The 26,551-nt window shown below is 33.4% G+C and overlaps 1 protein-coding gene across 5 annotated transcripts; it reads right to left on the bottom strand.

The window, feature by feature from the left end:
* Nucleotides 1-895: 895 nt before the first annotated feature.
* LOC138329517 (centriolar satellite-associated tubulin polyglutamylase complex regulator 1-like) lies at nt 896-26,180 on the bottom strand. 5 transcript variants are annotated; one of them, XM_069276555.1, is made up of 12 exons: nt 25,813-26,180; nt 24,799-24,901; nt 23,580-23,710; nt 22,275-22,359; nt 21,942-22,027; nt 18,897-19,089; nt 18,040-18,149; nt 14,416-14,470; nt 10,816-10,830; nt 9,031-9,051; nt 6,260-6,328; nt 896-2,057 (listed from the first exon to the last, which is right to left on the bottom strand). In XM_069276555.1, the coding sequence occupies exons 1-12, from the start codon at nt 25,856-25,858 to the stop codon at nt 1,826-1,828; spliced, it is 1,146 nt and encodes a 381-aa protein (XP_069132656.1). In that variant the 5' UTR covers nt 25,859-26,180; the 3' UTR covers nt 896-1,825. The 5 variants fall into 5 exon arrangements, with proteins under 5 accessions (XP_069132656.1, XP_069132657.1, XP_069132660.1 ...); XM_069276557.1 differs by lacking the exons at nt 9,031-9,051; nt 10,816-10,830 and adding an exon at nt 5,330-5,438 and having other exon boundaries at nt 1,860-2,057; XM_069276556.1 differs by lacking the exons at nt 9,031-9,051; nt 10,816-10,830.
* Between the last annotated feature and the right edge of the window lie 371 nt (nt 26,181-26,551).

The raw sequence follows: 26,551 nt of genomic DNA, 5'->3' as shown, positions 1-26,551 counted from the left end.
CCAATGTTATAGATAAAGAAATCTTTACATGTGGGTACCAAACATCCAATGTTACAGATAAAGAAATCTTTACATGTGGGTACCAAACATCCAATGTTACAGATAAAGAAATCTTTACATGTAGGTACCAAACATCTGATGTTATAGATAAAGAAATCTTTACATGTAGGTACCAAACATCCAATGTTACAGATAAAGAAATCTTTACATGTGGGTACCAAACATCCAATGTTATAGATAAAGAAATCTTTACATGTGGGTACCAAACATCCAATGTTATAGATAAAGAAATCTTTACATATAGGTACCAAACATCCAATGTTACAGATAAAGAAATCTTTACATGTGGGTACCAAACATCCAATGTTATAGATAAAGAAATCTTTACATGTAGGTACCAAACATCCAATGTTACAGATAAAGAAATCTTTACATGTAGGTACCAAACATCTGATGTTATAGATAAAGAAATCTTTACATGTAGGTACCAAACATCTGATGTTATAGATAAAGAAATCTTTACATGTAGGTACCAAACATCCAATGTTATAGATAAAGAAATCTTTACATGTGGGTACCAAACATCCAATGTTATAGATAAAGAAATCTTTACATGTAGGTACCAAACATCCAATGTTACAGATAAAGAAATCTTTACATGTGGGTACCAAACATCCAATGTTATAGATAAAGAAATCTTTACATGTGGGTACCAAACATCCAATGTTACAGATAAAGAAATCTTTACATGTGGGTACCAAACATCCAGTGTTATAGATAAAGAAATCTTTACATGTGGGTACCAAACATCTGATGTTATAGATAAAGAAATCTTTACATGTGGGTACCAAACATTCAATGTTACAGATAAAGAAATCTTTATGTGAGTACCAAACATCCAATGTTATAGATAAAGAAATCTTTAAATGGACAGCAGAAAAACCACAGATGGATCACTTATCAACGTTACAACAATTTTAGTAAGATTTTATCGTTTAAGATTTCATTAATACATGACTCCATTTTCTATAACATTCAAACATGGTAATTAGCCTGTGCAGTGGAAAGTACTTTAAGAAAATTGTTCACCTTATGACAAAAACAAGCAACTGCTATAATTCAGTAAATAATGGCTTATACCACAGGTTCATTCACTAGAAACCTCAATAAATCAGCAACACTAATTTTAAATACAATGAAGAATACTGCATATTTATTAATAGTTTATTTTTCATAGAAAATATTGCATTATCTGTCTTAATAACATACTTAAACCAATTATTACCCTGATTGAAGAAAAAGTTACATCACAAAATACTGATGTTCCATAATATATCCTGCTTCTCAACTAGATGGACCAATAAGCTGAAGTTGTGGAGTGGAAAATAAAAGTTAAATTTTCTATACATAAATCTGTGGTAAGGCTCAGTGAATCTTACATACTTATGATATTTATGATGCATGACTTACCGACAATATCAACATAGTATCTCTATACATTTGTACAACCTTACTATAGAAATTTCATTATGGATCAGATTGTTGCAAGATAGCATATTTCGTCAGTGAAATAATCCTATCCTCTAGATCTGTACCATCAATTATCCAGATCTTTTTACATCAGAAGCACAATTTCCAGGTTCAAACTTCAAAAAGCATTGACACCTTGTCCAGATCTTTGTGGATCAGAAGCATATTTTACTTCTATTAAGACCCCTGTACAAGAATCACATCAGATGTCTGAAGGATCAATACCTAACATCTAATATTACGGGACTCTCTGTTCAGATCCTAGCACAATAACCCAATATAGACTGTAAATGGATCAGTTTGTGTCATCACTACTGTCACTGTCCGAATCAGAACTACTTTCCTCTGAACTGTCCTTTCTCTTCTTTGTTTTCCTTGTATTTATTTGAGAGTTTTTGCCCTTATTTGAGTGTGACGACAGTGAACTACTCGACGTCTGTGTTGTATACACATTCTGTGAACTACTATGTTTGCTGTTCCCCGTCGCTGATACTGGCCTCGTCTTTGTTTTCATTCGAATTGTCGGGCTGGAGGAAACAAAAAGAACAATATAATATCACAGATCTTGTTATAATATGGGAGCAAATTTGTCTGAGTTAGGAGTAATTCACAAAATGTTGGGCAGCGTAACTTAAATTTTAAAATTCTAGAGAGAAAGAGGTGACCATATGTATAGATTGGTTTGACTGTTTGCTTCTTTCAACAGATAATACCTTAGGTGTGGCAATACAATACCTTACCCGCGTATAATACTTACGCAATAATCTACATTATGTAAAACATTTTCAGCAACATGGTAACCCTGTCAGTCTTTCGACAACCAAGGCATTTTGAAGAACTTTCCATGTGATATAATTTCTAAGAATTTGCCAACTATAATTTGCATCAAGTACTATTTATATATTAATGGTATAGACAAAAATGTAGAAATTTAATTCAATTAGCTTAAATGGTAGTAAATTTAAACTACAAACTACTATTAAAAATATGAAAAATATATAAACTATAAAACATATTCATCAAGGATAATGACTGCAGTGATTGTACAGTTGTTTTCTATGGTAACAGCTGAGATAAGTAATATTAATAAACAAATTATCATTTCATAAAATAGACAATAGAGTGATCATCTAGTTTAGCTTCACAACTTTGTTGATTTCTGATCTTTGGACAATCTATGATACATGAAATAGTTTCCAATTCAAATACACTTAACAATATGACCTTTATACTCAAATCTCCACATTTGATTACCTGGTATTTAAAAATAATGAGCTAGTTATGTAGAAAGCAAGCATGCCATGCATCAGTCTTCAATCACAGCTAACACATTACTAATTATTCATGCTATTTATTATAGGCAGTGGACAAAACATGAGAATTTTCATAGAAGAAGAAGAATGATGATGCAACAAAGATTTCAAACTTTCAGATCATGGTTTGGGTTTAACACTTTTGTCATCACTACAAACTGTTGTTTATCATCCTTTACATTTTTAATGTACACTGCTTCAACAGTACATTTCTCAAGGCTAGTACCACACAGTACTTGTAGAATTCAGTGTGAACAGGACTTCACTTATAGAAAGGCTTCAAAATCTTGATAATATCTTCCATGTTTATCTTTTGATTTCTTTAAAAAAAGAATTCTAATTTGACCTTTTGAAATATTAATATTAACATTGTGCCAAATAAATCATGGTGTGAAATTAGCATGAAGGAGTGCTGAAAATGATTAGAGAAGGAAGGAGATAGGTGAAGTAATTAGTTTATTAATGAGTTACCTAAGTCTGATTCACACCATACCAACATGCAACAAAACACTGAAATGTGTTAGTACCCACAAAAGCAAGGTATACAAAACTATTTGTAAATCTTATGTATCTATATTTCACATTCATAACTCACATTTTGTCCCTGTAATACTGTATTGACATAAACATGTAATATGATCTGTCACACTTTTTGTCCGGCTGTATCGAGGAGATTCCTTGTGACATCATAAAACGGACAATAATGTGATGCATTCTAAGATTTACTTCAGAAATTTGGACCGAACATAAAGATGGGTTTCCAAGGAGTTGTGCTTAATTTTTGTTGCCCACAACCTTAATCAAGGCATCAGGTGACCACCTTGGATTTACCATACACATACAGGTAAAGATCTTGACACTATTGGAAGTTTATCCACCATCTGGAGATTTTTTCGGGTGATAGCTAGTAATCCTTAGAGATCAGCAACCTTTTGTGAATACATATTCTGATTTCAGTGACATTTTGAGAGGAGACATTCCAAGTTCAGTGACACAACCGTCTGGTATTTGTAGCATATACTGTCACCACTAGTACTATTGACTGACCTTCAAAAGGGAACAGAATCTCCAAATTACCTTTCTTGAACTTTTTACCTTTCACAATTATCTTGATTAATATTGAACATGAAAAATAATGAAGAATTAAAAGCAATGTTGAAAAAATAAATGCATTAATTTCTAAAATGTACTGATAAATATTGTTAACTACAGTGTGACATCTTCATGCATTAGGTAACATTTTTAAAATGTCATAGGGTCTTGTAACATTTGATCTGGTGGTATTATTCAGGGATTATTCAAACCTAACAAAAAAAGCATTTGATCTGGAGATATTTTTTACATAATATATGATAATTCAAACCTAAGAAAAAAACAATTTATAATGGATATAAATGACTAAATGTATTTTACTTAGAATTTCCTTATGTCCCATTAGTTCCTTATGAAATTTTCTATTACTTAAATTTTTGTGTGTGTGTGTTTTTTTTGGTTTTTTTTTTGTCTAATGCAGGTGCCAAAACCATGTAGAAATTTCAAGGGACAAATCTCAAACTGTAACCATTATTTTTATAGTCAAAACTCAAACAGTATTGGGAGTTTTTAGAAAATGAAGAATTACATTAATTTCAACACTATCCTATATACAGTTGTGTGCCAAAAGTCTTCATACTTTTTCTTTTTTCCCCATATATTCTATGTATTTTTACATTTTTTCTTAGATTTTTCCTTTCCTGATTTCATCTAGGTGCGGGTTTTAATCAAATTTGACATACTTGTAGAAAATTGTCTACACTTTCAGCTAATAATATTAACATAATTTTCCTTCATGCACTTTTTGAGAAAACTGTATTTCATAACCACGCAATACTTTTTTGTTGCCATTTTGGTAAAAACAAAGAAGGAAATGACGTCATAAGTGTAAGTAGTGCACAAAAAAGATATACAAAATGTATATTTTGAAAACAAAATATCGGAAAATTATACAAGTATTATGAGCTGAAAGCAGTGTAAATAATTCTCTACAAGTATGCCAAAATTGAGTAAAATCCGCCAATAGACGAGATAAGGAAAAATCAAAGAAAAAATGTTAAAATACGTAGAATATATAGGGAAAAATAAAAATTACAAAGACTTTTGGCACGTTACTGTATATTAATCACTATCCCACTACTGTAATTATAAACATATTAAATATGTTATAAAAATGTCTTGTTTACCATTTAGTTTGAAGGCAAAATTTACATTACATTTAATTGCCATAAAAATAACCATTTTATGTACCTCCAGTAAATGAAAACAGAATGATCAAATTTACAAGACCCTGTGACCTACACCAATATTTTCTTTATTTAACTACTGACGTGGCAAGTGCACTATTAACGACAAAATTGATCTACCCACGGAATATCTGCTAAATAAATACTAAAGCAAAACCCATGTACAAATTAATTCAATGTCTACTAAATAGTGATAGGAAATTCTACCTCATTTTCCATAGCTTCAAATTGCTTCCTTTTATTCGCAACTATTTGTAAATACGTTTGTGAAATATCCGACACTTGCACCAAAGACAAGTGTGACTTTTTCTTTTTCCTGAAAAAATATGAATACTGTACAGTGTATTTCCTTGAAATCCATGTCAGTGTACGTAGTTGTGTATAAACAGTATATATGTATGGTATCAAATTGTTGATACATGTATTCTAAAAATATGTCCCTATCAAAATCATTTTTTAATATATAATAAACAACTTTGATAATCCATGTCTTAAAATTGTGATCATGATTTTGGACTTCCAAACATATCAATAAGTTGGGAACTTAGAAAAAAAAATCAAAATAACATCAATTTATATGTTTAACTGATAGCCTTGTTCCTAAGGAACTAGTGACAGAACTATTCATTTATGACCTTAGTGGTTCAACCACTGATGACCTCATGGCACGATCAGTTCTATAACACTGACATTTACTTTTTTCTGTGACGCCTACTGTGCCTGAATGTGTCTGAACAATGCTAAAAAGTGTCCATAAAGGCATTGTCTGCAAAATTATTTCTTTTATCATATTCTTTAATAATTCTTTTTTTTTCTCTTTGGAATATAGCTTGCTTAAAGTAGAGAATGTAACATTTAGAGTGAAAACAACTAAATAGAGTAATGAACCATGTGAAAACTGTGCACTTAGTTTACATGCAAAAAATTAAGCTTGCTTTTTGGAAGAAAGTTTGTTCTTCTATTACCTGCCTGAGACAGTTTGTATACATGAAGATACTTTATTTTAGATCTTTTGTTAACAAGTGACAGATCTAGAGATGAGTAGAGGCATTTGTCAGACTTAGTATCTTTTCAAGACAATAATCGGCAAAGCAAAACAGAGTGTTAGCGATCAGGCATATAGCAGAAGATAGATACCTGGCTTGGGCTTGGGGATTTGGCACGGTCAGTGGTGGATTGATAGCTACTGGCTGACCGCTGGGATTTCTGTAAAATGGTCAACACTGTCACACAACACTTTACATCAAACAGAAAGATTACAATATAGTACAATATGTATAAAAGGAAACAGTGAATATAACATTTGGTGGATATCAATACAAATATATGACTCAATTATTCGAGATTAAAATACATGTATGAGCCAGTACAGTGTCTAGGATAATGTAAGGAAATATAATCACAAGTCAAATTACAACATATACTGTATAACTGTATATATGCAAGAACAATATTTGGTGGAGTGATGTTGTGACATTTAAGATAAATATCAGAATGCATTAAAATAGTCCATTTACATCAGAATACATTGTAAAAGTCAAGGTGAAATATAAGAATACATTGTAAAAGTCAAGGTGAAATATCATACGTTTAAACGTCAAGGTGAAATATAAGAATACATGTAAAAGTCAAGGTGAAATATCAGATACATTGTAAACGTCAAGGTGAAATATAAAGAATACATTGTAAAAGTCAAGGTGAAATATCAGAATACATTTTAAAAAGTCAAGTGTGAAATATCAGAAAAAAAATGTAAAAGTCAAGGTAAAATATCAGTATACATTGTAAACGTCAAGGTGAAATATAAGAATACATTGTAAAAGTCAAGGTAAATATCAGTATACATTGTAAACGTCAAGGTGAAATATAAGAATACATTGTAAAAGTCAAGGTGAAATATCAGCATATGTTGTAAACGTCAAGGTGAAATATAAGAATACATTGTAAAAGTCAAGTTAAAACATCAGAATACATGTACATTGTAAAAGTCAAGATGAACTATCAGAATACCTTGTACAATGCAACAGGTCAAACAAAAGAATACATTCTAAAAGTCAAGGTCAAATATACAGATACACTGTAAAAGTCAAGGTCGAATATACAGATACACTGTAAAAGTCAAGGTCAAACATACAGATACACTGTAAAAGTCAAGGTCAAATATACAGATACACTGTAAAAGTCAAGGTCAAACATACAGATACACTGTAAAAGTCAAAGTCAAACCTACAGATATACTCTAAAAATCAAGGTCATGCAAACATAAGGATATACAATAAAGTCAAGCATGCACTAACACTAAAAAACAACATCAGTGTACTGAGAGAGTCCAGGTTAAATTATCAATGTAAATATTGATCCTTTTTCTCCCTCCAGTACAGAGAGGATATCTAACAACGTTTACAACAGGAGGTAAAAACATCAAAGTGCTAAATTTTGCCATATTTTATTCCAAACAATAAAACAAGCCATGTACATTTTATGCATAAAACTCACTGTAACAACCATATAGAACTGTCATCTCCCACTACACACATTAACTCTCCATAAAATGTTAAAAGTCATCATATATTATTTGACATTTATAATGTATAAGAATATTCCTGGCCAGCTAGGTTATAAATAACATACATTTTTAATGAAACATTATTATTCACATATAATTTAAATATATAGTATATACACACACACACCCTCACAGATATATGAAATACCTATATATGCATGCATATATTTCATAAATATTTTATCTACTTTTTTTCCAGAAAATCAATTTCACAATAGCCAATAATGGATTGAACTCTTTTTTACAGTTTAAAAATCAAAAGGTATGGTATTGTTAAAATCAAATGAAGTACTAATGCCTATTGTTTCATAGAGTTGTCCTTTGGCAAATTTATTAGATGTAAAGATCAACTTCCATCTATGGTCTGCATTTGGGACAGATATGTATGATCATTTCACAAATAGTATTTGAACACAAAAATCTTACATCATAGAACACCTAATATACCTGTATATGTTAGATATTAAAAAATCATCAATGATAGCTTCATATGATAAAGATGAATAATTCAAAATTAAAAGAAAGCGGTCTGTTTCAAAAAGTTTTGAACTAATTACTATAAAGCATATATTTCCTTCGTTCATTTATACAATACTGCCTGGTATAAATGCAACTAAATACACTAATACAATCCACATGATTACAACCATTTATACGATGGGAATTAAAAAGTCTAATGACTGTGAAACTTTATACTGATAAAAGGAAATTGATGGAACATAAAAATAAATGCATCAATCATGACAACAGTATCTCTACTGGCTATTATTCAATAAACTTAAATCACTGGCACAAGTATGTGTATTATGTACATGTTTATAATAAATAACTCTCTTTTTTCTGAATACTGCTAGTAGTATTTATATTGGATCTTCAGGTAGCTTTGATAAAAAATATGTTTGAAGACTATAATGTAGTGACTAGATTGATATAAAATATTTTCTATGAATGATTAAGATAAGTTTTCAAAAATTTCCGCTGTTATTTTTGGGGGACATGAAGCTTGGAGAAACTGTTTTTTTAATCTTATATGTAAAACATTTACCAGTGTATACATCTAACTGATGGAATAATACATGCTCTAAAGATCTTTATTATATAATCTTCATTATTATTAACTATACAGATTTTTGTTCAGAACTCCAGTTGAGTAGCTTTGAGAAAAATAAGCAATATAAGATTTGAGAAAAATAAGCAATATAAAAACATTTTTATAAAAGCTACCCATCATTGACCTTTCATGTTCTTTTTACCATAAACATCCACTTGATAGTAAGACAGACTCTATGCTAGCTTGTATGACTAGTTCTAGCTGTATATATAGACAAATAACTATACTTACTTCCCCTGTTTTATAGGTAGTCTGTCAACACGAGAGCAGCTTCACATCAGTAATCAGTAATTTTTCCTGATTAGTTTTTCAGATAACATAAAATGTTTACTTTTCAAGATTTTCCTTTGATCTTTTTGATTGCTCTGAACTTAATTTAACTTATTTTAGGAAATTAATAGTCTGAATGGATAATTTGTGATGTTTGATATTTAATGAAAGATTTAGCCTTTAAGAGGGAGAAAAGAATTATTAAAGATTTAGGTTTTTTAAACTCCAGATATCAATATGAGAAATAAAACAAATTTCAGTATTTTGCCTTTAAAATGTACAACAGCTATTACTGGTCAACATTTTTATATCATTATGCAGTATTTTTGCTACATGAACTACTCAATGTACTGTATTCAACCAAAATAAGTATCCATAGTGTTTAAAACATCAGGGGGAAAATTGAGGAGGCAATTATTCGGACCAAATTTAGACCTTTTTGAAATTTTAGGACAAAGTAATCAATAAATGAATTAGCAAAAGAGGGAGAGGGGACACAATTAACAAGTAGCCCCTGACCTTTTTCTTTGAACTTGACTTTGGAAAGCGGTACAGAGTTGAATACAGTACATCAGGATTCTGTCTGGAGCAGAATCTATGGTATTATGAATAAATTGGACATGGGGAAAATACATAATGCCACTCAAATCAAAAGAGACAATAGGAGTAAAATATATCTAATTAGGGGGACATTACTTTATACATGTGGAACAATATCAAATTGGTGAAGAATGGTACAAGTATGGAGATTACGTTTGGTTATATATTGGCACTAAATACACATTTGTATTGGAGAATACATAAAATATATAAATCTACAGTCAAACCTAGTGTTTACTTGTTTAAAGGGACAATTCAGTGTAAGTGAACATTAAAATTTGTACATGTATCGAAAAAAAACCAGTTCTAATGGAAATTAGATCAGTCGGTTTTACTGTGATATGATTGAAAAGCCCATGGTGGTGACATGTGTGTGAAATGTTCAAACTTGCTCGTTGTCTGCCATTACACACTGTGGTCAAACTTCTTGTATGCCGAACCCTGTCCCTTGCTCGTAGAGTTATACAACTTTTGTCTAGAACTGCTCAAATCGCTCTGACAGTAGTGTGTTTACCTTATTAGGTGAATTGTCTTGCCTAAAAATCATTTTATCACCTGCTCAGTGGTTATGTAGTTATGTGCGTGACTTTGGCTCCAGTATGGATACAGCGTTCAAATTGTACCTGCTTAATCATATTGATCAACGATTTAACTCAAAGGCCATGTTTAAGGTTTTGTTGGTCCTCACCAAACTATTACTTTATGATCTTTACTTGAATACTGATAAAGTGATCCTCTGTAACCCAAAGATTACTATTGTAGTAATATCCACCCCTGGACTGAAGGCTCTGTGTGCGCCAACAGATCAAACAGGTAATTTTGTACTTTGATGTATATTAAAAGAATTAAATAACAATACATATACACTGTGATTGACTGTATGGCTGTCAAGTTGGGTTTCACACTCTACATAATTTTCAAATGAAGTCATGTGATTATTCTGTTGTTATTGTTGTTTTTTCTTGAACTGTCTTCAGTTTTGCTATTACAAAGTCCAGAGCATGTGAGATAGTACGACATTCTACCAGTGCTCTGCTGACCATGAGGTAACCAGGTTTGACTGTATATGGTCTGGCTGACCGGTATGGACTAGATCTATAGAGGTTACATGAATACAAGACAATAATAGGGAGACTGGTGACTTACTTTGTAGGTTTTTTACTGTAAACATAACAATATCAACATAAACAATCTGTCTGATAAAAACATTTAATCATATTAGTACTGTGTACCACCACCTAAATGTTATTTTCTCTCTCCGTTGAACATTCACAAAGAACTGAAGGATTCCTTAGTTACAGGGACCAACACCATCACACTAACATCATTTCCATATGTTTGATTTCAGTAAAAAGTTTTTCTATATTCTGGTTCCACACTTGGCACATCATTTTCCTACAGGTAAGGACTTATTTATTTTTGTTAAATTTGAGTAATTCTTTTGTGTATATATATATATTATGGCATTAATGTACCATGAATACAGTTTCACAGTACATATTATGTTATTTCATGGAAGATTATCAGACCTGGAATACAGCAACACAGTTAGTTTTATCTAACAACAGCATCAGGAATGTCAGAGACTTTTTTTTCAAAAATGGATTTTTTTAATCATTATTTATGATTTCTAGAAAGGCCATTTTAATAAGAAGAGAGAGAACAAAAGATATCTTGGAAATTTTTTCAGAAAGAGTTAATATCTCTCCAGAAGGAGATAACAAAAATAAAGAAGGAACACTCATAATAAAACAGTGATAGATTTAATTTCTTGAAAATTTATATCTCAAAGAACAGTGAGCATGAGCTTCAACAGAAGATGGCAAAAAAAAAAAAAAAAAAAAAATTTTGGTCACAGATCCTTTTTGCCTGACATCCCAAATATGACAATCTTATTGATGAATGTAATGACATAGTATTGACAATATCCCATGAGATCTAGCTGCAAAATCAACATGAAGCTGACAGGAGGGTTTATGTGAGCAAATGTACATCACACACAACATAAAGCAACACACAGCAATTCAACCAGCTAACCAGCTACTTCTAGTGAAGCTTAATGACCACATACCAATGGCAGACGGGAGGGGTGGGGGGTGGGGGGGCGGTGTGTTCAGTTAAACTTTTTTTTTTTTAAATTTCGAAAAAAGACTGCTTTTATAACCGTGATCTAAAATTCAGTTGGTACCGAAATTATAACAATATTCCTGTACAACCACTTAGTTATGTAAATTAAGCTTAAAAATTACACAAACATAATTATACATGCTAGAATGTACGAAACAATTATCATTAAGATTTTAAAAAAAATATGATAAAATATTTACAAATGCATTTGAGCTTGTAAAGTTTCTTTTAAGAATAAAATGTAAGTGAGAAATGAGCTGGACTTTTCCCACTATGTACTTATAAGAGTTCATGTCCCATTGAATAGGAGTTTAGGAGTTTATGTCCCATTGAATAGACTAGTTTTCAATTCATGGATCCGTGGAAATCTGAGAAAAAGAAAAATGTGACTTTATTACTAATATGTTTAGACTAGTGTAAAGATCTACATTTGTCACTTCAAACCCTCCGTCAGTTTTATGTTAAATGTGATTTGATATTTTAACCTATAACATGAATGATTACCATAGTAACATGTACGTCCCGCATTTCTACCATGCTTGAATTTTCACTACAAGTACATTGCATTTTACCAGGGAAATGATAAAAGCAATGAAAATTCATTACATAAAGTTGAAATATCTTAACATTTTAGGAAATAGTCTTTGAAAGTTGAATTGGTTTTTCGTAATTTTTGATGATGAAGTTTTCAAAAATAAATAATAAACGGCATATATTTTTAGTAATTTATCAAAAGCTAATTTCAATAATCTAGATTATATTTTGTCTTCACATATATTACAGAGTTATCTCCCATGAGGGTAGGTATCTATCATAAAGTCACAACTTTGTGAGCAAAACCGACATTGCCTTCTCTGAAAAATATTACTTGGTACATTACACTTTAAAAATACCTACCCGCAAGGGTGAATAACTCTGTAATATGCAAATAAAGAATATACAGATCTAGATGAAATGATGGTGATTAAAATGGTATTCTAATTATCAAGGAATAAGGTCAGTAAAGATTTGTTCATGTTTAGTATGCTATAGTAAGAGAATCACAAGGTCTGCTTCGAACACTCTAGTCATGTCACCAGAATCATGTATCATTGAATCTCTCTGAACCTGTTGTTGAACCCAATTCGACAAAGTACTAAAATCCTTACACAGTCATCAACAAATGCTACACAATATCCTAAGGGAGATGACTCTAAAATAATCAAACCAGTATGTAAAGGGTTTCATTCTGCATCATATTGATATATATATATATATATCTCAGTAAAAAAACCACAAAGCAAACTTATAATTAAATAAGTCCCTTAAAAAGTATCTAATAAGTTTCTATAAATAGATATGATTTTAAATGATATTCTATGTACACTGATAAACACTATCAGAGGAGTTATGTTATTTGGGGAAGTGAAGTTAATATCCTGAAGTGCTGTACAGAGGGAGAGTGAGTGTGGAACACACATAATCATATCGAAGTGAAATTGTACACATGTTTTACTCCGTAATGATGGTTTCATTAGGTAAAATTGTTAATTTTCATGCTTTCAAAAATTATATTAATCGGGGGATTTGGTCATATCAAACCATGATATAGTGTTTAAAAGGAAAGTGTATCTAGTAATTTAGTTTACAATTGATATTCATTTGTTCAGTCAACCCATCTATTTTGAAGCAAAACTATAGTAACACAAAGAAATAAATATTCTGAAAACTACCGCCCGGTAATGAACACTTTTCTTCATCAAAAGACTGTCACATTGTATAGAAGCAAATCCATGATAAATAAATGAAGGTAATGTTATGAAAACTGAAAAACTCATTTTCTCAAGAGAAAAAGAAATGTATATCAACAAACAAACTAAATCCTCTAGTGACAAAAAACCCAAAATACAATCATAGAGCCGTTACTAGAAGTACAGATATTAATATAAGGATATCTATAGGGATATCTGTCTGGATTAACTAACCTTTGGATGACTAGCACTTCATGTAATGATAATTAGATATAGAAAGATGAACCTCTTCCAGGTAATCTCGGAGGAAAACTACGGCAGAAGTATACTAGTATGACCCCTTCCAGGTAAACTCAGTAGAAAACTACGGCAGGCGTATACTAGTATGACCCCTCCCAGGTAAACTCAGTAGAAAACTACGGCAGACGTATACTAGTATGACCCCTCCCAGGTAAACTCAGTAGAAAACTACGGCAGACGTATACTAGTATGACCCCTCCCAGGTAAACTCAGTAGAAAACTACGGCAGACGTATACTAGTATGACCCCTCCCAGGTAAACTCAGTAGAAAACTACGGCAGACGTATACTAGTATGACCCCTCCCAGGTAAACTCAGTAGAAAACTACGGCAGACGTATACTAGTATGACCCCTCCCAGGTAAACTCAGTAGAAAACTACGGCAGACGTATACTAGTATGACCCCTCCCAGGTAAACTCAGTAGAAAACTACGGCAGACGTATACTAGTATGACCCCCCAGGTAAACTCAGTAGAAATACGGCAGACCCCCTCCCAGGTAAACTCAGTAGAAAACTAAGATAGTTGTATACTAGTAGAGGACCAAATAGACACCATGGGTAAATATAAGAGACAAAGTAAGTAGCTTACGATGTTAATTCTGAGTCTGCGCCTTCTAATAGTTCAGCCTTCGGAGGGAGCTTCCCTGTAAAAAAGTGATAAACATTCACGCTGTAGTGTAGGACACAACACAGATGTGGACAAAGTGAACAGAAAACAATACATGTGTATTATACAAATGCATAAGTATATTGATGAAAGATGTTTTTTTTTGCCACCCCAAGAAACCTAAAGTCTTAAAACTTAGAGATCAATTATGTGAAGAAAGAGATTAGATCAATGACTTTCTTCAGATCATACCCAGAACTCACAAATATGTTTAGACGTTTGTATACCAAAAACTCCTATGTTACCTGTGATTTTTTAGTGACCATGTTTATACCTACATCGTATAATTGATGAAAATGTGCACATGTTTAACATGAATGTGTTAAGTGTACACATAACATCCAACACTGGTTATTATCTCAAATTATATCCACATGTGTTTGAAAATGAAAATAAACAAGAGATCCCAGAGGGATCTTGGCGCCCACCAAAGAATGATTTATGTCTGACAATGGAAAGAGGATCTTTTCCCTGCTTTTCAAACTTTTTCAAACACACTACATATAAAATTTGAGACAGATCGCTATAGTACTTTCTAAGAAAAAGTGGTAACAAACTTCAACAATGAAATCTAAGACGGCGGCCGGTTGGCCATCTTTTTTACCGATCAGTCCCAAAAAGCATTATGGAGCAGTCCTTAAATGCAATATGCATAACTAGGGTTCTAGGGGAACCTACATATGAAATTTGAGAAAGATCCCTTCAGTACTTTTTGAGAAATAGCGGTAACAAACTTAAACTATCAAAATCCAAGATGGCCGCCTGTCGGCCATTTTGTTCACCGATCGGTCCCAAAATGCAACATACACAACTAGGGCCCTAGGGAACCTATATATGAAATTTGAGAAAGATCTCTTCAGTACTTTTTGAGAAATAGCAGTAACAAACTTAAACTATCAAAATCCAAGATGGCCGCCTGTCGGCCATCTTGTTCACCGATCGGTCCCAAAATGCAATATGCACAACTAGGGCCCTAGGGAACCTATATATGAAATTTGAGAAAGATCCCTTCAGTTCTTTTTGAGAAATAGCTGTAACAAACTTTAACTATCAAAATCAAAGATGGCCGCCTGTCGGCCATCTTGTTGACTGATCGGTCCAAAAATGCAATATGCACAACTAGGGTCCTAGGTGAACCTACATATGAAATTTGAGAAAGATCCCTTCAGTTCTTTTTGAGAAATAGCGGTAACAAACTTTTAACTATCAAAATCCAAGATGGCCGCCTGTCGGCCATCTTGTTGACTGATCGGTCCCAAAATGCAATATGCACAACTAGGGTCCTGGGGGAACCTGTATATGAAATTTGAGAAAGATCCCTTCAGCACTTTTTGAGAAATAGCGGTAACAACCTTTAACTAACAAAATCCAAGATGGCCGCCTGTCGGCCATCTTGTTGACCGATTGGTCCCGAAATGCAATATGCACAACTAGGGTCCTAGGGGAACCTACATATGAAGTTTGAGAAAGATCCCTTAAGCACTTTTTGAGAAATAGCGGTAACAAACTTTAACTATCAAAATCCAAGATGGCCGCCTGTCGGCCATCTTGTTGACCGATCGGTCGCAAAATGCAATATGCACAACTAGGGTCCTAGGGGAACCTACATATGAAATTTGAGAAAGATCCCTTTAGTACTTTCTGAGAAATAGCGGTAACAAGAATTGTTAACGGACGGACGGACGGACGGACGGAAGGACGGACGGACGGAAGGACGGACGGACGGACCACGGACCACGGACGAAAGGCGATTTGAATAGCCCACCATCTGATGATGGTGGGCTAAAAATATCAATACATGAATACATTGAAATGTTTAAAAACTCTCCAGATGACGTATGTTTCTACAGACAGAAAGAGTTACAAAAGTCAAAACATCTAAAGATTCAAAATCAGGGTAGCATTCAATATAAGGATTTTATTTTGGGCAACAAATTTAAAAATTTAAAAATTCTTTCAATATATTTCAGGATATGAAGTACAAAAGGGACTATCAATAAAGTAACCATGATTCAGGGAGACCTGTAAATTACACCAAAGTTAGAAAAGAAAAAAATAGGGGGAACAAGAGGATATTAAAGGATAAGGTTAAATCGAAAGTGTATCACACGCATATAGGTCAAAGGTCGCAACATGTAGTAGTCTCCCCTTCTCTTCACTGATAAAAGTAATAGATGGCAATAGACCAAACACTTAAAACAAAAGAATAATGAAAAGTGATTGAAATCACCATAATGAAAAGTGATTGAAATCACCATAACGAAAAGTGATTGAAATCACCATAATGAAAAGTGATTGAAATCACAATAAAAAGTGAATGAAATCTCTATGAAATGTGATTGAAATCACAATGAAAATTGAATGAAAAGTGACTGAAATCACAATAAAAAGTGAATGAAATCTCTATGAAAAGTGATTGAAATCACAATGAAAATTGAACGAAGAGTGACTGAAATCACAATAAAGGAAAGATCAAAGTGCAATATAATTAATCACAACAACAAATCATGTGATGTAACAAATATCACAGTGATAAAGACAATTAATGTGTCACTCGGGTTGTAAAGGGAGCACACCCTTCTTACAATGCTATTTCTGACTCCGGTCCATCTAAAAGTTCTGATTTTTGCGGCAGCCATCCTGAAAACAGATCCATGCCTATGTACATATAGCCTGGAACATTCATAGTAATTTGATTTAACAGGAAACTCTGAAATCTTAACACTGAGGAAGCCTAAAAGGTTTATCACAAATTATTCTGTCCCACATGGGATTCATGCTTAAAACTTCGAGGTGGTAAGATATTGGGACATCTTAACCACTTGGCCACCGTGGACCTGATAGGACAAATATGGTAAAGGAGTAGATATGATAGGACCAGTATTTGGCCTTAATTTTTCAGGCCGAAAAATATTAATTCTGATCCACATCAATTTCACATCAATAAATACTCTCATACTTGCCATTCATCAAAACATAACTTTTTATAACCATGTACACGATGTGCTCCCCCTATGACGTCATCAAATTGATGATTTTCCTCTTCTCGCCAAATTTTGCTAGAAATTCATCATCTTTAGGTTAGATAAGGCTTGAAATGGATTTGGCCGCCACCTTGGAGCAACTTTATATTTTGCATGGATATGCGTAAATACTCGATACACAATGTGTAAAAATCTCTTTCTGCTCCACGAAGGCGGCCACATTCATTTTTAGAGAAAACCACTCAAAAAGTATGATTTTTCAAGGATTTTTGTGAAAAATGGCGGGAAACTGCATGTTGATGACGTCATAGTGAACATAATTGGCACATGCGGGATATTTTCGGGATGTAATGTGTTAGCAAATGTATTCAACAGTTATATGACAAAACATGTTGTTTTTTACTGGAGAATTAATTTTGGGGCCATATTCGAGTCTTAACGTACCTTCTCCTTTACACAGAAAATCACTTGTATAACTATATTGATGTAATGTATACGATTGCTTGTGTTGCCATGGTGCCGTATATAATTGCTTGTGTTGCCATGGTGCCTGGTAACTTACCTATATGGTCATTGATAGATTCACTCTTTGCTAATGCCATTAGGAAGCCATAAAATGAAACCCTTGGAACATTAAATAAAATCTCCTTGAGACAGTTTCCAGGAGGGGTACTGGAAGGAAAACAAAACATATAATATAAACATTTGTATAAATAGAGAAAGAAAATTTTATAGTGAATAGTTACATTTCAAAATAAATTATTATGAACTTAAACTATAATATACATTGACAAAAATAGGATTTTTTTATAATCGTATATAATATTTACGTGCAGTATTTCTATTTACTATTTACTTAGTAAACTTCAGATCTAAATAAAACTTGCAAGTTCCCCATGTTATAAAGAGACCTTATTTGATTACAGGAAAAAACCCCATACACGATAGGTCAACGTCAGAACAAAATAAGTACATTCAACAGATTCTACAAAATTCTATAAAAGAATCTTTAAAGATTCGTCACTGCTGACAAATGGTATTCTTTCACTATCAAAGACAGGAGCAGACGATTTAGTATTTATCTTCAGTTACAAAAGTTACTTAGTTTACACCATTACCACCATTGAAGAGTTTGAGCTTCTAATTTCACTTCAAGTTAAAAATATGAAAAATAATTAATTGCATCCCGAAAAAATTCCGTGGCACTATTTCCTATATGGAATACAAGTACTGATTGCGCATGCACCAAAGGTGAAATAAATTATTTTATGTTATTTTTGTGTTAATTAGGCATAGATATACACGATTGAACACCAATTATTGTACAAATAATGAATATCATTTATGCTCTGTCAGCTGTGGAGCATCTTTAAATATTTACAACAGCAAAAATTAACCCTTGATTTAGTGAACTTTTACCTAAATGTGGACCGGTCGCACAGAGGGTAGACTGCCCTGAAATACTGCATGGCATCGACCCCATCAGAGGGGTGATGGCTATTCTGATGGACTTTTGTGTCCTCTGTCCCAGACGGTACTACCACCGGGTCGCGGGGACTACGCTGTGTCTGCATCAGTGATAAGTATATCTCATGGCACTTCTCCATAAACTCTAAAACAATACACAGGTAAATATTTAAATCTGTTTCTTCTTCGACTTTGTAGAGTCTGACTAAGTTTACTTTAGAGTATATACAGTCTATCTATTTAGGCTAACAACCGCAGCAACCATAGCTACAAACTTTATTCTTATCAAAGTTTGGCCTCAACACTAATTCATCAGGCAATTGACTTAAAACTTTCTTCATTTTCTTTTTATGTATTGAAAATACTATGTATATGAAAAACTTACATAAACAATAATCATCAATAATTTTTTATTTTTTTCCAGTTTGGTGCATAAATGCTATCGGACACAACAGGTCACAACAGAACTGACAAGAATTAAACCATATGTACCTGGGGGTATATACTAAAGACATAAACATACACACGCTTCACTATGGCAACACACCAAATAACACACCAAATAAATGCTGGGCTGTCCTTAAAACACCTTGGCAGTTCATAGAAGGTTAATCTAACAACTAATTCAACCCATATCCATTTCAACGTGAAAGCATGTACATTAATCAACACTTTCATGCAGCAAAAGGAACGTAAATAATGTAAATAAGTAATTTCCAACCGGACCACTCCACCCCAATCAGACACAAGATTTATACCGAAATATGTTCATAGGACCTGTATCACTCACCTGGTTTGTAATGCTAAGTCATGTACTGAATACAGGTTCGTTGTTTCTTTTCTGAAGGAATTTGAATATTTACCTCTTATTTCCCTATTGGGCCCCGCCCCTCCTGCCCCCGGGGAATCAGAGCCAAAATTTATACAAGTTCTGTTCCTCTTCCCCCAAGGATGTTTGTGGCCAAATTTGGTTACAATCCATGCAGAACTCTACGACAAGTAGCGGTTTATAGAATTTACATCAATTTTCCGTATTGGGCCCCGCTCCTCATGCTCCCGGGGAATCAGAGCCAGAACTTATACAAGTTCTGTTCCCCTTCCCCCAAGGATGTTCCCCTTCCCCCAAGGATGTTTGTGGCCAAATGTGGTTACAATCCATGCAGAACTCTAGGACAAGTAGCAATTTATAGGATTTTCCTCTGTTACCCCTATTGGGCCCCGCCCCTCCTGCCCCCGGGGGATCAGAGCCAAAATTAGTGATTTATAGGATTTACCTCTATTTCCCCTATTGGGCCCCGCCCCTCCTGCCCCCAGGATTCAGAGCCAAAATTTATACAAGTTCTGTTCCCCTTCCTCCAAGGATGTTTGTGGCCAAATTTGGTTACAATCCATGCAGAACTCTAGGACAAGTAGCGATTTATAGGATTTACATCATTTTTCCGTATTGGGCCCCGCCCCTCATGCTCTCGGGAATCAGAGCCATAACTTATACAAGTTCTGTTCCCCTTCCCCTAAGGATGTTTCTGGCCAAATTTGGTTACAACCCATTTATAACTCTAGAACAAGTAGCGATTTATAGGATTTTCCTCTATTACCCCTATTGGGCCCCGCCCCTCCTGCCCCTCAGGGGTCAGAGTCAAAATTTATTCAAGTCCTGTTCCCCTTCCCCCAAGGATGTTTGTGGCCAAATTTGGTTACAATCCATGCAGAACTCTAGGACAAGTAGTGATTTATAGGATTTTCCTCTATTTCCCCTATTGGGCCCCACCCATCCTGCCCCTCGGGGGTCAGAGCCAAAATTTAAACAAGTTCTGTTCGCCTTCCCCCAAGGATGTTTGTGGCCAAATTTGGTTACAATCCATGCAGAACTCTAGGACAAGAAGCGATTTATAGGATTTACCTCTATTTCCCCTATTGGGCCCCGCCCCTCATGCTCCCGGGGGATCAGAGCCAAAATTTATACAAGTTCTGTTCCCCTTCCCCCAAGGATGTTTGTGGCCAAATTTGGTTACAATCCATGCAGAACTCTAGGACAAGTAGTGATTTATAGGATTTACCTCTATTTCCCCTATTGGGCCCCACCCATCCTGCCCCTCGGGGGTCAGAGCCAAAATTTATACAAGTTCTGTTCCCCTTCCCCCAAGGATGTTCCCCTTCCCCAAGGATGTTTGTGGCCAAATGTGGTTACAATCCATGCAGAACTCTAGGACAAGTAGCGATTTATAGGATTTTCCTCTATTACCCCTATTGGGCCCCGCCCCTCCTACCCCCGGGGGATCAGAGCCAAAATTAGTGATTTATAGGATTTACCTCTATTTCCCCTATTGGGCCCCGCCCCTCCTGCCCCCAGGATTCAGAGCCAAAATTTATACAAGTTCTGTTCCCCTTCCTCCAAGGATGTTTGTGGCCAAATTTGGTTACAATCCATGCAGAACTCTAGGACAAGTAGCGATTTATAGGATTTACATCATTTTTCCGTATTGGGCCCCGCCCCTCATGCTCTCGGGAATCAGAGCCATAACTTATACAAGTTCTGTTCCCCTTCCCCTAAGGATGTTTCTGGCCAAATTTGGTTACAACCCATTTATAACTCTAGAACAAGAAGCGATTTATAGGATTTTCCTCTATTACCCCTATTGGGCCCCGCCCCTCCTGCCCCCGAGAAATCAGAGCCAAAATTTATACAAGTTCTGTTCCCCTTCATCCAAGAATGTTTGTGTGCCAAATTTGGTCACAATCCATGTGGAACTCTATGACTAGTAGCGATTTAAATTAAATGTTGACGGCTGACGGACGGACAGACGACGGACGCCGCGCCATGACATAAGCTCACCGGCCAGCTAAAAATTCCAATCACCTGTTCATGACTTAAGCTTTACAGAAACATTTTTTGATAAAAATACTGTGTTATAATATACTATAGCATATTAATCCGGACCTGCTGTTGATAGTACAAGATAATAAATAAACAAGTAAACAATCCCAATGATATCTTACCATCATAGTAAAACTGTACTTGAAATGCATAGATGAAGTCGGCAAATGATATTAGGCAGTCCAAGGCATCATCCAAAAGGATAATTCTGAAATTAGGTAATTTTGTTGAATTACACAAAGGTTAAAAGTTCTAAGGTGAATATTATAAGTATCACATTTTCTATAAGTGTTGTTTTGTACCTTTTATCCATTATGTTTTCCTATTTGTATAGTTAGTAATAATACTTACTCATGATATTGATAGCATCAAATGTAATAATACATTGTTTTGAATGAAAACTGTTGTCAAGGTGTAGTGATCAATGTTGTAGATTTTAGTTGTTCATTCATTACCTTGCTGTTTTCTGAACTGGCTCAAACGGGAAATCTGGACACAGTAGCGATATTAGTGAGTGATACTCCTGTATACTTAGTAGATCTACAATAAATCAACAAATCAAATCTAACAAAGTAATTTTTTATATAACAAGAAATAAAAAATGGGGAAATAAATGCATAATTTTGAAATATTACTAAAACAATTTGGGTAAAGTATGATTTACCGTCAGCTAGTCCCATCTTTGATCAATAGTTACATTATAAAATCATATCAAAATATGACATCATATTCACCGAATGGCGAGACTAATCAATCGTAAATTCTACTTTACCTTAGTTGTTTTATTGACCAAATTGATGTATGTACATCTTGGCTAAAAAGCTTGAATTACAATAGGGGTCATGGTGACCATGTGGTTAAAGTGTCTAGAATTCTACAGTCTAGCCCTGTAGGTCAGAAGTTTTAAATCCAAAAAGAGTCAATATGTGTTTTTGTGCAGTCTGCCACTTTAAGCACTAGTCTGATGCCCACGGCTAGTAACTTTAAAGTCGGACTAGTGCCAATCATAATGAATTAGTATGATTGGACTTATAGTGGCTCCCCATTTGATTAAAATCATTAAATACTACTTTTACAAGAGCGGTGGTCAATTGCATTTTCAACACATTTTGAGTGCATTCTTTAAATTATGCAATTAATATGCATCATTTTGTGAGACATGTACATTTTGTAGCTTTAAATTTGCATTAATTCCACATTTACATTTCATTGTGTACAGATGACAAGTACTTGTTTTGGTACATATATGTTGAATATGAACTCTTAGGATTAATATTGACCACACTCTGTCCACAGAGCATAAATGATACTCATCATTTTAACAACAATTTGTGTTTAATGGTGTATATATATATGTTTAATTAACACAAAAAATAATATAAAATAATTTATTTTGCTTTTGGTGCATGCGCAGTCAGAACTTCATTCTATATAGAACAAAGTGCCACAGAATTTTTTCGGGATGCAATTTATTATTTCTAACATATTTATCTTGAAGTAAAATTAGAAGCTCAAACTTTCCAATGGTGGTAATGGTGTAAAGTAAGTAACTTTTGTACCAAAAGAAAAATACTTAATTGTCTGCTCCTGTTTTTGATAGTGAAAAAATACCGTTTGTCAGCAGTGGAGCATCTTTAAATGAAGCCAACTTTATAAACAGATTTATACTTACTTAAATAAACCGTTAGCTATTGTAAAATATGTACATTTGGCAGCATATGATATCATCTTGTGATCAATTATAAATATGTGTAACTGACCTCCTTTTTTACCAATCTGTCGGTAGCATTTCCAGAAGAGTCGAACAAAGGACGCTCTGTTGTGGGGAGTAGCTTGTACAAAGTTGTACTCTCTAAACATTGTGTGGTTGCCATCTCGTAAACTGTTGAAGCTGAACAAAAGTAAAAAAAAAAGGATATGATAACAAAACATTGATAAGTGCATAAAATTTTTTTCAAGATCATTTTCTAAAATAAAATGAAGACAATTTGTTTAATGATAGTTAAAAAAAACTTATACAGTGGACCCGCGATAATATGGATGCCGATAGTCCGGAAAACTCACAATCCGGACGGAAATGTCAGGGAACGGATTTCCGTAACGTTATTTATACACACTAGTCCGGAAATTCGTATTATCCAAAATAACAATTATATGAGTTCCTAAAGTGTTCACAACTATTGTTATCATAGTTTTTTTATGCCAAGAACGTAGATGACATTGATCTTTGGTTAGGCAATTTGCCATACGACAGATCAAGAGTTGGATACGTAGCTATATGCATACATAGCATATAATTAACTATGGCTTTAGATTTCGTATTTTGAAAAAGAAATACGTTTATTTATTATTCTTAACGTAATGATATATAAATACCTATAAAAACATACCAAACGAAGTATTGATTATAATACACGTATATTACATAAAAGCCTGTCATCGATTACAAGGTCAAGGGGAGTAACTCGTACGTGACAATTTAATTGACTAAGAGCACGGAATTCGGCAGTCCGGAAAAACTCGTAATCCGGACGGTTTAGACTGGGAACGAAGGTGTCCGGATTATCGAGGGTCCACTGTACAAATGTATGTATAATTCATATTTAGAGCCAGACATTGTTTGTTTTTTTGTGGGGGGAGGTGCTTCTGGGGCCAAATTAAGGCCATTTCCTTTTGATTATTTGTGCATATTTTCCCAGATAAATAACAAAGATTTTTATATAACATTTTTAGTGGTTCCATACATAATAATCTCAGGGGCAGATTCCCATTAGATCTGGGAAATAGTACATTTTTCTTATATTAAAATTGTGCATATAAAAATCTTTGTTCTTTATCTGGGAAAATTTACTGTACTTAATGACCAGTTTAGTAATATTAAGATTATTTGGTCATTTTAATGAGGTTGTTATTAAGGCAGGTTTTACTGTATCATTGTACAGTAAATATGTTGTGACTACTATTATACATCATACTCACTATTCACTGAAGAATTTTACAGCATTTGTTTTGGGATTCTCTTCTCTGTGCTCCAACAATTGGGCAACACTGTCCTCTAAATACACTAGGATATTGTGCTTTGCTGAAAAGATAAAGTTCATATACAAGATTTTGACAAACAATAGCAACAGACATGTTCTCTATTATCAACAATCATCCATCTGACTACCTTTGTAGAGAAATCAAGTTAGCTATAGTTGATATTTCTATAAATCAAATATTCAAATTTAAAAACGTGACCAAATACCATACCAGACATAATCACATTTTACACTATGTACATTTGTATATTATAAAAAGAATCACAACAAAAAATAACTTTGTTTGGCTATTTAATTTACAAATATAATTAATGTACTATTTTCTTACTAGCAATTTTGCTTTAAATTAACGTTATAACTGGTATTTCAATATGCAGTGAAAATGCATTATGATCATTGGAAGTCAAGTTATTACCTGAATAAAACAAGTATAGATTTTCATTATTTTTGATCCGCATCAATTTGATCAAATTAAATAGCATATGAATAAATCTTATCAAAGAAAGCATATCATTAGTTTTATTACAGATTAAAGGATAAAATTGATATTAAATATTAATAAGTTGTAGACTAGTCTACTGAACCAATTTATGATATTGATAGATAATTCTATGCATTAAAAAATACAGACTTAAAGGTTCAATCGATAATAACTAAGTTGTAGGCTACGGAACCAATTTATGATATCGATAGATTGTAATTCTACAAATTAAGATATACAGACCTAAGGGGTACAATAGATCATAAAAAAGTTGTAAGCTACAGAACCAATTAATGATATCAGTAGATTGAAATTCTACAAATAAAAAAACAGGCCTAAAGAGTACAATCGATCATAAATAAGTTGTGAGCTACTGAACCAGTTTATGATATCGATAGATTGTAATTCTACTAATTAAAAAAAATTGATTCCAAACCAAGGACAATGGTCCGTGTTGTCTCTTATAATTACCTAAATACTTTTCGGCACTCATGGAAAATCTATCCTCTGTTGTCATTTTTATTGTGATGAATGAATCTTAGCGCAAATAAGATTGTTTATGACTATTGTCAAGTCGATTTAAAACAGACTTTCAGTGACATTTGGGAATAGAATTGAAATTGAAAATAGCGTCCATGACACCTTCCTAGCAACCGGAGAATCGACATCAAGAGAACAGACACAAATAGAATTTTATGCACAAGAAGGGCACAATGAACGTAAAAATATCATGGATATTGACATAACTGAAAGTATAAATGGATTGCACTCTCTGTGTTAGTTTGAAGTTATGAGATTCCTCGAAAAATATTTGTCAGTATGTCGTTCGCCATTTTCTTTTTTTATTAGTAAAGCTAGCACGGGTACCTGTTTATTTATTTTCGCATAATTTCTAGCTTTGTGTATAAGGCTTTATGATTATCTTTTATATACATATTTGGTACACATAAAATATATTTGTTATTATCAAAGACAGCCCTACTTATTTAAGATAGCTTAATATTGTTGTTGATATGATCTATATACGAAAACATCTCAACCTACTTCTGAAAGTAATTGTTCTTTAAATTTTCGGATCAATCTTAAACGAAACGCATTTAGTGTAAATAATTCTGATTTAAATAAAGGGAAGTAACTCTGATATACCTACCTTATGTTGTTAAATGATAGAAGCTAGATTCATTTTGTAAAATATTTCCAAACTAACGTT

Source organism: Argopecten irradians, chromosome 8 (genome assembly GCF_041381155.1).
Source record: "Argopecten irradians isolate NY chromosome 8, Ai_NY, whole genome shotgun sequence".
Classification (NCBI taxonomy): Eukaryota; Metazoa; Mollusca; class Bivalvia; order Pectinida; family Pectinidae; genus Argopecten; species Argopecten irradians.
The sequence above is the reverse complement of the archived record's forward strand: the minus strand, read 5'-3'. Positions and strand labels throughout refer to the sequence as shown.